This window comes from Elaeis guineensis, chromosome 5 (genome assembly GCF_000442705.2).
Source record: "Elaeis guineensis isolate ETL-2024a chromosome 5, EG11, whole genome shotgun sequence".
In the NCBI taxonomy this organism is placed as follows: Eukaryota; Viridiplantae; Streptophyta; class Magnoliopsida; order Arecales; family Arecaceae; genus Elaeis; species Elaeis guineensis.
This window is the reverse complement of record NC_025997.2, coordinates 2,769,593-2,782,497: the sequence shown is the minus strand read 5'-3', so window position 1 is coordinate 2,782,497 and position 12,905 is coordinate 2,769,593. Positions and strand designations below refer to the sequence as shown.

Below are 12,905 nucleotides of genomic sequence, written 5' to 3'. Positions count from 1 at the left end.
GGGTTTAAAAAGATTAAATAAATTAAGTATGTTGGATTAGATATGATAGAAATATGTTAGATTTTAAATAAATTAAATACGTTCTACACAGGCTAAACAAATTGGATCATGATCTAATCAATTATTAGAGATGTCAAAATAGGTTAAGCATATCCAAAGTCTAAATTTGAGCATGATCTGTTTAAATAATGACTCTCAACAAGTTGACCCAACTATCTTACCCATCCTTTTGTCAAGGAATCTTTTGTATCAAATGAAAGCCTCGTAACCATATTAATCGCATGCAATGTTGATGGCAAAGAATCTGCACATATCACTTGGATGATAAAAACTCAAATTCAATTATGCCAAAATCTGAATCTATTTGAAATGAATTAGTTGTGTGTTGGACTGGCAGATTAGATCATAAATTACTATTTACTACTTTCACAAATAAACTTGATTTGAAATCTATTATTTCATGCTCCAAATCTCTATTTGAATGTTCAATATGGTTCTAACGGAAGAATAAATAATATCAATTATGATTGATTGTTTTTTCCATACATAAATTGTCATTAGCCTGATTAATCCTTACCCTTAGTTTTATCTATTTTTATAATTCTAAGAGAAAAATAAAAAATTTTAATTATGCTATTAACCTCTGAGATATTGGGCTCCTAATGAAGGAAAGGAAAACTGTTTCTCTTCGGATAGCCGGGATTGCATGTAAAAATCTTCTATAAATCTATACTAATAAGAATCAAATCTTTACCTAATTAGCAGCGGAACTGATGATCAAATATCCAATAATCTGAAATAAACCTTTGCAGAAGCCTGAAAGTGCAGATCCTCTACTTCGCATGCACGCCAAACAACGTAGGAAAGCAGGATGAACTCCGATCAAATTATCTTCGCAACCCAATCAAACGAGGAAGGAGAGGTGCTGGTGTGACGCCTCACACTAGCAAGGAAGACGCCCAAGGTGGGCCTATGGCAAGGGAGAGGATGGGTGACAATGATGGGGAGACGCTAAGAAAAGAAGGAGCTCCCTCTTCTTATGCCTCTCTCTCTTTCTCTCTTCTCTCAATCTGATTTATTTCTTATGCATCCATAGGTAGAGACTCTCTCTCCATTTATAGATGATTCACATGACCCAATAAGTATAGGACTCTTCATTCAAACATGCTTTGAATCAGTCCAATACTTATGAAAGAGGGATTCCTACATGAGATAGAATTGTCATCACATATGGCAACCACATTGCATCCATTCCCACACCCATATGGGATACCCACAACCAGCACTACACAAGGTGCTGGTCGGTCTAGGAAAGGAAGAAATCTTAGTGCAAGTAGGATTTCTAATATCTCTCATCCAAAACGGATCCGATTCGAATCTAATTCGAAGCTGGTTCGAAATAATTTCGAAAGGCTGTCAATCCCAAACTCTTTAGGACTTTTATACTGATTATAAGTTGAAATTTTAGATCCAATTATACTTAATTAATTCAGATCTAATATAAAATTAATTAATGCTTAAATTCAATCTTTCATATGCTCCATAGATCATAGATCAGAAACTATTTATCTCCGGGATTGAACCTGAACCTCATATGTAGTGCTAGCTAGATATAGTCAACTCTTCAATCCCGTTTGATCCATAACTTAATTCTCAATCAAGTTAGCTTATATGTTCGATCAAGTCTAGTACTTCCAAATTGGACACATAAACATAGGTCAATACTTTTCTATGGTGTCTGACTTGTGTGCGTGACTTCATAAGTTCAAACACTAAGCTAGTAGTATAGGAATCGATTCCTGCACTAATCGAGATATCATCTAGCAATGATTTTCGACATCCAGATATGTTGAATTATCGTAAAAGAATATTTTAGAATCCATACACATGGTTACTGCATAATTCATCATTTTGATCCTGGATGCTTTGGAATGGTCTGAGGTTAACTGTCAACTGAGATCACTTCATCTACATTGTATTTCAACCTTTCAAATTCATCTCATGGATTATCCTGATCAAGATTTTAGTAAATTAAAATACAGCAATACATCAGTTTCAATAATCCGGAGGGATAAATCCCATCTTGATCTATACACAGACTTCGTAAGTACTTGACTGTACCCAATAGCCTTCCGTCACTGCATTAGAAATTTAGATAGTCCGACATCAAAGTACAGTGAGTTGCTTGCAAGTTACTATGATGATTTCAGATCAGAGGGATATTTATACCCATATGCTTTTGTGAGCAGCTCTTGATAGTCGAACGCTCAGCATGTGAGTTACTTATTTAGTAATGATGTACTCCTACATCTCACCTGTATGTCATACCAGTGTTACCACACTCCTTGGTTAAGAAGACAACCATCCTATATAGCACATAATGATCTCTATTCGATGAACATCATCGTCCTATAATAATGTATCATTTGGTCACGAACATGTTTAAGAACTATACGATAAATTATTTCTTTATCGTATACTAACATAGTTCTAAGGACTTCATCACTGCATAAGAGTTCAAGAAAGATGCAACTTTGGACTCGTTTGGTTCGTGAAAAAAATTTTTCTTATGGAAAGTTACTTATTGAGAATAGAATTTTGGTATGTTCGATTGACCATAAGAAGATGACTTATTATAAAATAGCTTATGTTTGGATAAGCACATATTTTTCTAAGAAAACTATGTAAAATACCTATTATATCCTTAGTAGATATAAAATCATACATTTTTACTTATAAACTTTATATAAATATAAATATTATATTATATTAATATTAATATAATATTAATATATTATAATTACTAATATATTAATATTATATTAATACAATATGAATATTTAATATAATAAATTTATTAAAATAGATATAAATATAATATAATATTAATATTAATAAAAATATTATATTAATATAAATATTAAAATAATATTAAAATATAATAAATATTAATATTATATTTATATAAATATTATGATAATATTAATATAATATTATATTACTATTTAGTATTTCTTCATAACCATCTATTGATATTTTACTAAATTTTAATTATAGATCTTAAAAAAATATTTTAAAAAAAGTATTACTACTTCTCATATCACGGAAAGTGCCAAAACCCACCTCTCCATAGGTTTCCACTCTCCATAAGATGTGGGAAGTAACTTCCTATGAAAAGTACATTTTCTACTCTCTTTTCTCTTAAAACTTCAATCAAATAAGATGCTCTTTCTTCACTTCTCAGGAAGTGCCTCTTCTCCCTTCACTTCTCGTCAACCAAATGAATCTTTTGTAATGAAAAATGTTAGAATAATTTTTATTCATTAATCAATAATTTATATACAAAAAAGAACTCAATTATTTTAAAATATAATTTTTAACATCTAATTTTGTTTGGATTAATTTTGAATGGGTCATATGCTCGTAGTGTTGGTCAGGCCCGTCGGATCGAACCAGGTTTGATACGGCCCTAATTTAGTGCGTGCGTGCACGGGTGTGTCTGTATATTTGAGAGAAAATCCTTCTCTTCTTTCCTCCAACCGACTAGAATCGCGAAAGGATAAGGGGATTCTTATTAAATTTTTTTCTAAAAAAAAAAAAAAAAAAAAAAAAAGAGGATAAAGAGAACGAAAAAGAATGGTCTTCAACTCAGCAATCCACGACCAGAAAGAATGCCTTCACGTTGCTTGATTAGTGATCACGAAGCCTGGCGAATGATGGATGGTATTAACGTAATTGCAGCCCGAGAAGAGGGCCTTTTGTTTTTTTATGTAGCAAATACGTGGAATCCACCACGCGAGGCGCTCCGCCACGATCCCACCACTCCTCGGTGTGCGGCTCGGCACGTGACACGAGAAAGGTTGAAGTCCTCAACCACGTGGGCCCATTAACAACGTGTACGTGTTCGGAACTGATAAGAGAAAAATGCTGTCCGCTAGACGGGAGCGTAACAGTGGATCTGATCACCCCAGTTCACGCCCTCCAGAAAAGACTTATACCCCTTGGGCCGCATTACCCTCACTTCTCTTCTATTTTTTCTTGTCCCTGGGATCATAAGTTGCCGGACGGCTGATGATTGCTCGATTGAATTTCCCACCGGGCCTCAAATCGATCAGCCGCCGTCCGATCACCCGAAACGCAATGTATCGCAGGAGCATATCGGTAATTTGATGCACTCAGGCGTTCTTTCTGATGTCACCCGTTTTCTCTCGTATAAAAACACCTCATCAATCTCAAGTCTCAACCCTTTCCTTTCCCAGCTAACAAATCCTTGGTTGAACCTTGCTTTCCGTCCTCGCAGTCGCAGAAATGGGCAGAAGGTTCTTCGTCGGTGGCAACTGGAAATGCGTAATTTTTCGATCCTTTCAACTCTCTTAATTTCGATCAAAATCGATTACCTGTCGCGCTTCATTTGTAGATCAAAATCGAAGCACTTAGATTCTTATTTTCTGGTTTGATTCACTCGGATTCTTTGTAGATTAAATCGAAGATAATCAGATCTTTGTTTTTCTCCCCTCCAAACACGATGATTGTATTTTTCTATTTCTAACCGATAACGTTATTAGATCAGCAGTAGATCTTAATAACGCGTCTTTTTTTCACTGGAGTTTTAAGTTTTGGCACAGGTCGATGATAGAACTTGAATATCGGGGAAAATCTTCTTCACGATTACTGTTTTTATATACGTATACTGTTTTACACGCTTCTGATTGCCATCGCTCAATTATTTTCCTATTGGATTAGCACGTAGAAGTTGTTGTTTAACTGTGATGCTGATTGGATGTTTGTACAGAATGGGACAAGCGAGGAGGTTAAGAAGATAGTCAGCACCTTGAACGATGGCCAAGTCCCCTCGTCAGATGTTGTGGGTATGGACATGTAGCTTATGATCTCGATCCATTGCGTGCTATTTTGTTTTAGCTTATTTCTGATTGCTGTTTTTCTGGCATCCTTGTTGAGATCGACTATGTAAGAACAGATCACTTCGGATGCTGATATTGTGGTTGCGTCCTGCTGTGAAGTTTTTTAGATCATCTAAATGTTTATTGTGGATTAGTGATATTCCGTTGATGCACGATCAATTTATGCTGGAATCCTTCATTCCCAAGAATATTTTAACCATCTCTACTCCATGACATGAGCTACATTGATTGTTGGGCAATGTAGAATTTTGTTTAATTTTATTTTTCCAGTCTATGATATCTCAATAATTCCTGGGAAACCAATGGGTTACCTAAAGGCAATTGATCCCTGTGAAGCTATGAAGCAATCAATCCCTTCCAAAATCATTGTTAGAATACATGATGGTAGATTTTCTAGATACTTTAATTTTAATAATACAAATTCTTAATGTAGAGTATCTTGGTGAGTGGTATGGAATCACTAATTATATGAAATTTAGCTCGTCATGTTGTTGTAGGATTTCTGGAGCACATAGACACAAATTAGCATAACATCTTGAAAATATTATCACTGCATCTATATTGCCAAGGCTTTTTCATTCTATTTGCTTTTTTATTGTTTAATGTCCAACCGTATTGCCTTCAAAGGGCCATTATGCTTATTTAATATCTTATTATGCTCTTCATCTTTTCTTGTTTGCAGATAGTGAGAAGTGGGACTTGCAGTTTTATCTAGGAACTTTTTTTTTTAAAGATCATAAATACATATTACATTTTCATATTTGATCAATAATGTAGTTATCAAATGCAGAATTACTTTATCACTACTAATACGTTGCAAATGGTCATCTTGTAGAGGTTGTGATAAGCCCTCCATATGTGTTTCTTCCTCTGGTTAAAAGTTCATTGCGTCCTGATTTTCATGTCGCTGCACAGAATTGCTGGGTAAAGAAAGGAGGTGCATTCACCGGTGAGGTTAGGTAAGATCTGACTACCCTATATCATCTGTTTCCCTGTCATCCATTTTTTATCTTGATTTTTCATAACAATGATGAATATTGCTGCTTGTTGTGCTGTGCTTTACTTGGAAAGCTGTGATATGTGGATGCTGGTGGTGACCATTGTTCTGATCACATTGTGATCATTTGTCTTTGTGGTGTGGAAATTGTTTTTTCGCTCATGGTGCTTGTATGTATGCTTTTGATCAGGTGAGAAAGACTGATAAAGCATGTGGAAAGGTGATGTAGATATTGTTAGTAGGATATGGAAGAGAGGGGATTGTTATGATCTTCTAAAAGGGTGATGCAACATTTGAAGAGAGCATATCTCATGTGGCTTGAAACATTATATGTTAGGCTATCACCGACGAATGGGAATGCTGGATGTTGCAATCATATGAGGAAGAGTGTTCATTGCCATCAAGAGAATTGTAGGCATTGTAAAATTGTTGAAGACCATTGATCATGGATGCTATCTTCACATGAGCATGTGTTATGCAATAGAATGGTTTATCTGAGGGTTTATGATTAAAAAGGTGATTGAAGAAACGTGTTATATAGCATTTACTAAAAATACCTTCAAAGAGTAGTATCTGTTTACAGAACAAAAATAATTAAAATCAGTTGGTATTTGGAAAAAAAAAAAAAAAAAAAAGCTCAGCTTGTCTACATATAATGACATGGAAGATTTACAATGGAGTCTTGAAGTGTAAAAGCTTCATTTTGACCTTTGAGTTAATGAGCCATACCTGATTCTTAACCTTCTGAGGCTTAGTTTCTGAATGCATGTTGTCAGTCTGACTTGTACAAAGAACTTCTAGGAGGATGCATATGGGAACCTTTTGCTATCAGTGATTGATTGCAAGCTGAATATAATTTCATGGCCATAAATATCAAGAATGTTCCACTGGACAAAATGTAAATTTATTATACTATAATGTGTCTATATCTTGTTTCTCTCAAAAAAAAGCCTATTTCTTTATTGTATTTGTTCAACCGACAATAAGACAAGAAAAAAGTGCCTACTTTCATTTATTAAGTATTGAAGTCCTAGGTCTGCTATTAACCCTGTGTTTCTTTTAGTATTTTTATCTTGGCTTCCTGTGAAAGGTCAAATTATCAAAATAATGCCTATGCTGAGCATTCAAGCTCTTGGTATGACAGCATGTGGACTTGTGATAAAAATCTTTATTAATTTGATTAAACTTTTTGTTTATGCAGCGCGGAAATGCTTAAAAATATCGACATCCATTGGGTCATTCTTGGACACTCAGAACGAAGACTCTTGTTGGGTGAATCAAATGAAGTGAGCTCCCCAAGAGACATACTATAGGGAAATCAGTTATTATCATGTATATGGTATTTGCATGTGCATTAACTAGTATTGTTTATGGTTGTATGCTCATTTATCTTCAGCGGCTATAGTGACTAGGATTTGTTTTATTGAATGTATTCTCTCTTTGACCTTAAGCCAAAAGTATATCTTGTTTGAGTTCATAATAGATGTTACGTTCAAATAATGAATAGATGTTGTGGTTTGGTGAAACCAAAAAAAACCTATGATGGTTTAGCAAGGATGCTAAGCAGCAAAGCATTTTCAGATTTATATAAACAATTTTTGAAATACTGTATCACTGTTTGTTGATGCAAGGTGTACGAGAAACGGAGAAAGGATTTGATTTTGATCCACTGAAAAGTTGATGCATGAGATTGATGAAAATGAAACAGTGCCAGTGTTGTAGTTTTCATTTACTGGTGTATCCAGCTTTTAGTGCTGTTTCATTAGATTCTGAATTTTCAATAATATTGCACAATATTGTAGTACGTTTTTGAGTCTTTTTCTGATCATTTGCAGTTTTAATATTTGCTTACATTACACCATTGTAGATATCTAATACATTGGAAAAATGTTTTTTCAAGATTGGTACATTAGGAAAATTATTAATTTGCATTTTGTAAACACAACTAGACTATTTAACTTCTCTTTCCTAAAGCGCTACACTATTTAATGTATTTTTAATTATTGTTTCATCATTTTACATAAAAAATAATGCACTAACAGATATTTCATCGAATTTTTAGACATTCAAAAATTTCTTATTTAACATGTACTCTGCATTTTTCTAATGGCAGTTTGTTGGAGATAAAGTTGCATATGCACTGTCTCAAGGGCTAAAGGTGATTGCATGTGTTGGTGAGACCCTTGAACAGCGGGAATCAGGAGCCACTATGGATGTAGTTGCTGCACAAACAAAAGCAATTGCAGGTACTGGGAATGTCCTTGAAAAAATCTACTCTCCTTTTTCTTGGTGTTGCTATTTCAAAATGTAGTTATATGCATATCTATTAGTATGGCTTATATAGAATGTGCATTGCAGCTGTTTTTCTTGTATTATTTCACTTTTTTTTTTGGAGTTCAAATGTAAGTTTATATTTGTCTAAGGGCTATTGGCGAAAGAAGATGATCAGATCTGTGCTAGTGAAATTTGTTTCTGGCTTGAAGGAATGCATGGTGTTAATACACTTTGAGAAGAATGAGCCAGCCATGTGTTTTGAATATGGTTTGATCATATTCAAAAGGCATGTGGAACGTTTCTTGTTCAAAGAACATCACATTGGAGAGATTGGAATCTTGTAAAATATGCTAACAGACAACGGTGTTTACATGTATTTTATTGAGATAAATGGGTTTCATTTTTGATTGAATAGTATCCTTATTCAAATAATTATAGCTCTTCTGAAATAATGGCATCCAGTTTTATAGCATGCAGTGAATGTGTCACCATTTCTTTATGTTTGATGCTAGATTGATTTGTTTTGCAGAGCGTATATCAGATTGGACAAATGTAGTTGTTGCCTATGAGCCAGTTTGGGCTATTGGAACCGGCAAGGTTGCAACTCCAGCTCAGGCTCAGGAAGTAAGTGTGATAGATGTTCTGTTATGTTACTTGCATCATCCTCTAGTAGGTGACTTTAACAAGAATGGTCCTACTAGTTTGCAAGATATTCATTCTTTATCCTAGGAACTTATGGCTTCACGTTGAGGCAAGTGCTCCACATGCCTGTGAAATATTTTTTTGCTTGCACGCTTGTGCTCCAGTGTTATCAAAGCTGGTGTAGGCATTGTTGATAGTTTTATGTCCAGTCCTAAACATTCTAATAATCTGCTTCATTTTAGTTGAACCAAATAATGTTGCTATTTTTTTGTCAGGTGCAGGGGCTTTAGTTTTTAAGTTTGATTAGGTTTAAATGCCCTAGTGGTTTCAATTAGGTTTATTGCTTGATGGTTGAATGATTCTATGTCAAATTAAATGTCATTCAATTGAATCTTCGTCAATGCTTTCAGCCCAACCTTGTAATAAATCAAACATATCACTGACCTCCAACATGCAGCTTGGCTTGTTCAGTTAAAATTTGCTGGCTTGATCTGTCCTTACGGATTAATTGAAAATCAACCTTTCTGAACAATGTTCTGGGAAGTGCTGAGTGAAACCCTAGAGACCTGATGGTTCCAGTTGGACCTGATTTAACCAGTTAGTCTGCCAGCTCCTATAGTAGTGATGCTCAGCGAATGAAGTTCCACATTCAGTAAATGCAAATAATTCATGTTATGTTGGATGGTACTGTGTTTAGATGAGAACATTACCACATTTGCTCCCGTGCCGAACCACTGATTGCTTATTGCCACACTAAGAATTCTACATGTCCAAGCACCTGTTTTCTCACATTCTTATGGCTCCAATAATAGGATGTTTGTTTGTGCTTATCATTTGTAGAAGGTAGCACAGTTATAAGTATTAATTATTGAAAAAGTTGTCATGTTCATAGGCTACTTTTCTGATTAATGAAGACCTTTTGCTTTAACCGTTTCCATTTAGTGGTGAAGGGCATATTTTATGATAAAATACCTGGTGTATCTAGCGATAACGGAAAAGGAATAGCATATCTAAAGCAATTTTCCATCATTTTGAAGGTTAAGTCCTCCAACTTTTCATCAGACTTCTATTGAATCGACTCTTGTTTATCATGCGGGACTTCTAGGTACCATTCTGGTTGCTAACATATGCTGAAATCAGAATTCTACCATTCCGTTATAAAATACTATTTATTTGATTGATTTTTTCCCCACTTAAAGGACATGCTTAATGCTTTTCACAAAAGAATAACTTCAGTGGAGCTTCACCCATGGTCATGCATCCCATGAACATGTATTTCTTCATGTTGATTAATTCTAAACTACATCTGAAGCATATATCATATGTGTCTAGCAACATTTTATGTGATGATTTCCTGCAACAGAAGTCTTTTATTTAGATGCAACTAAAATTTGAGGGGCATTTTTCAATTTGTAATACATCATGAGACTCCAATTTTGGGGAGGATTATTGTTCTTTCTAAATTCTTTCTCTACATGACAAGGCATTTTTGCTGAACTTCATCATTTAATTGTTCGATTTCTACTCATCTCAACCTTCATAATTTTGATGTTAGGTGCATTTTGCCTTAAGGAAGTGGCTGGAAACTAATGTGAGTGCACAAGTTGCAGAATCAACTAGGATCATATATGGAGGTAAATGTTCCAGCCATGTTGATCTTTTTAAGGAATTTCTGAAATATACTGGTATATATAATTCCTTTCTTCATTTTATTTAACACTATGAGTGAGAAATAACTAATTATGTTTTTTTATCTTTGAAGTTGTGAATTCACTGTTAGCATGGAATGTTAAAATTTTTTGGCTGCATTTCCATCTAAATGGAATATCGGATCACTGATAGCTGATAATGACTGCAGGTTCCGTAAATGGAGCGAACTGTAAAGAGCTAGCTGCACAGCCTGATGTTGATGGTTTTCTTGTTGGCGGGGCTTCTTTGAAGGTTTTTATCCTTTATTTCTTTATTTTTCAATGCATATTGAGGTTTACCGACAAAGCACCAACATTTGTGAAGAGTAGGCTACTCATGATGGTTGCTCAATATGCATACCATACTTAACGTTGTGTCTGTTATCTGTAAGGTTTTTAAAATCTTGATATATTTTATTGGGTATCTTGGTGGGGTGGCCGAGAGCCAGATGAATCAAGACGTTGTTTTATCTTGGCCGACATGATAAATGAGAAAATTTGGAACGAACTGAGACATTGGTCAATATTTTTGGTCTTAGATATAGAAATCTCAGCTGAAATGGTAAATCTGGATTTAGAATTATATTTAAGTATTGATTTGATATTTATTATTAAAGTCCGAATTAAAGAAGCAAGAAGCGATTAAAATATTGGCTGATATGAGATATCGTATATTGGATGATATCTCGGATTATTGGTTTTGTATTGACCCAATGCTGATACAAACTGAGATCTCTGCCAGGCAAGATGAAAATCTTGGTTGATCTGGTCCTTCTTTGCTTATGTGGGCTTGCCCCTGCCACCATTTAGTGCAAGTGTAAGAGTTTCTCGTTTTTGGTTGGAATAGCAAGGATGCTGTCCAAGACTGGAGCTATCAATCCACTAGATAGTGACCTTTGATATAACATAAAGCAAATACCGTCCTGGATTTGGTGTGCCTAACTAAGTTGATTGACTGCTATAATTATGCTGAACAGCATTCCTGATATTTAGAACATAATAACAGGAAATCCCACCTAATTTGCTAAACAAGCAGCAGTGTGTACTCTTACGGCTGGTAAATCCATTACGTGTTTTCTCACCCTCCAACCTTGTCACAGGCATCGCGTAATACAGAGACCACTGAAGAGTTTCAACTATTTTTGTTAATTATTCTAGTCTTCCAAGTTAGCATGACCTTTTGTCGTGTTGGTCATCCTTGCGTTCTCATTTTTGTCTGCTTCCTTTCTTTCACAGGCTGAATTTGTGGACATCATCAAGTCTGCTACGGTGAAGTCTTCCGCCTAAGGAGTTCACTCATGCTTATAAAATCTATCTGCAGGATCTAAGAACAGTATTCTATGTTTAACTCCCTGAATTTTGTCTGAAATCTTTTTGTGGTTTTTGCATGGTACTAGATGTGGGTTACAAATGCTAATAAAACTTGACAATGCTTTTTTGTGAACGTTGGAAGCATCAACTGATTAGTTATTCAAAACTGTCAAATGGACTTTTCCATATTAAGATTTTGCATCTTTAGAATCTTCATTCAGGTTGCTCATATGGCCGCACGGGGCAGGTTGGCCTTTGCCCTTGTTGCAAGAATTAAAATGCTACTATTCTTCATGACATTAATTTGTTAAATGGAACTGGACCATGATATGAAGAACCATGTCCTGATTGCTTAAAATCTTCTTGATTTATTATTCCATCCTGAGTAAATATCCTTTTTTGGTGAGGAGAAGTGCTAATTTAATGGAGAGAATTAGCCGTGTTCCATGATCCTCGGTGCCAATTTTATGGTTGATATGGATTCTGGGCATGTGGACGATGAATGCTAGATAATGTAAATTTTCCTATGGAGCACCAGCATGAGCAAAATGAATGGGCATACAAATTAATAATCCACTCATTGGCAACAATGTGTCATGTCCTCTAATAGAGTGTATGGCATCCAAAGAATATTAAGGTTCCAACTGCCCTGTAAATTAATAATCCAAGCACTGATAATAACGTATACGGCCCAGAGAATTCTGTGATTCCGATTGCATTATTAAGTAGATAACAATTCCTCGTTTTTCTAATACAATGATTCTGGATTATTAGTTCATATGGCATTGGATTTTGACACTAAGAAGTACCTCATGAGCTGACCGCTCCCTTTTAACTGTTCACAAATCTGCTTATCAGGGCATGTTTTACTGCAACCAATGGCCACAAGATGCCTGATTTTTTAATAGAATAATGCCAAAAGAACAAGTCCATGTGATATCCGACTTGGCTTTAAGGTGAGAGGATTTAACTGGTCGTAGCGTGTAATCCGAGCAGGAAAGAACATTGGATTCCTCTGAGCCAGTCCTCCATCATCAAGTACAGCTTAGAATACATCTTATACATTGTAAC

At 35.0% G+C, this 12,905-nt stretch overlaps 1 protein-coding gene across 1 annotated transcript; it reads left to right on the top strand.

The window, feature by feature from the left end:
• The first annotated feature begins 4,189 nt into the window (after positions 1-4,189).
• LOC105044400 (triosephosphate isomerase, cytosolic) lies at positions 4,190-12,020 on the top strand. Its single transcript, XM_010922277.4, has 9 exons — positions 4,190-4,347; positions 4,793-4,868; positions 5,758-5,881; positions 7,121-7,205; positions 8,033-8,165; positions 8,723-8,817; positions 10,391-10,469; positions 10,694-10,776; positions 11,760-12,020. The coding sequence occupies exons 1-9, from the start codon at positions 4,309-4,311 to the stop codon at positions 11,808-11,810; spliced, it is 765 nt and encodes a 254-aa protein (XP_010920579.1). The 5' UTR covers positions 4,190-4,308; the 3' UTR covers positions 11,811-12,020.
• Positions 12,021-12,905: the final 885 nt, after the last annotated feature.

Coding starts and splice junctions, on each gene's coding strand:
- LOC105044400 (XM_010922277.4), top strand. CDS start 4,309: ATGGGCAGAAGGTTCTTCGTCGGTGGCAACTGGAAATGC. Junction 5,882..7,120: donor GCATTCACCGGTGAGGTTAG/GTAAGATCTGAC, acceptor TTGTTTATGCAG/CGCGGAAATGCTTAAAAATA. Junction 10,470..10,693: donor AACTAGGATCATATATGGAG/GTAAATGTTCCA, acceptor TAATGACTGCAG/GTTCCGTAAATGGAGCGAAC.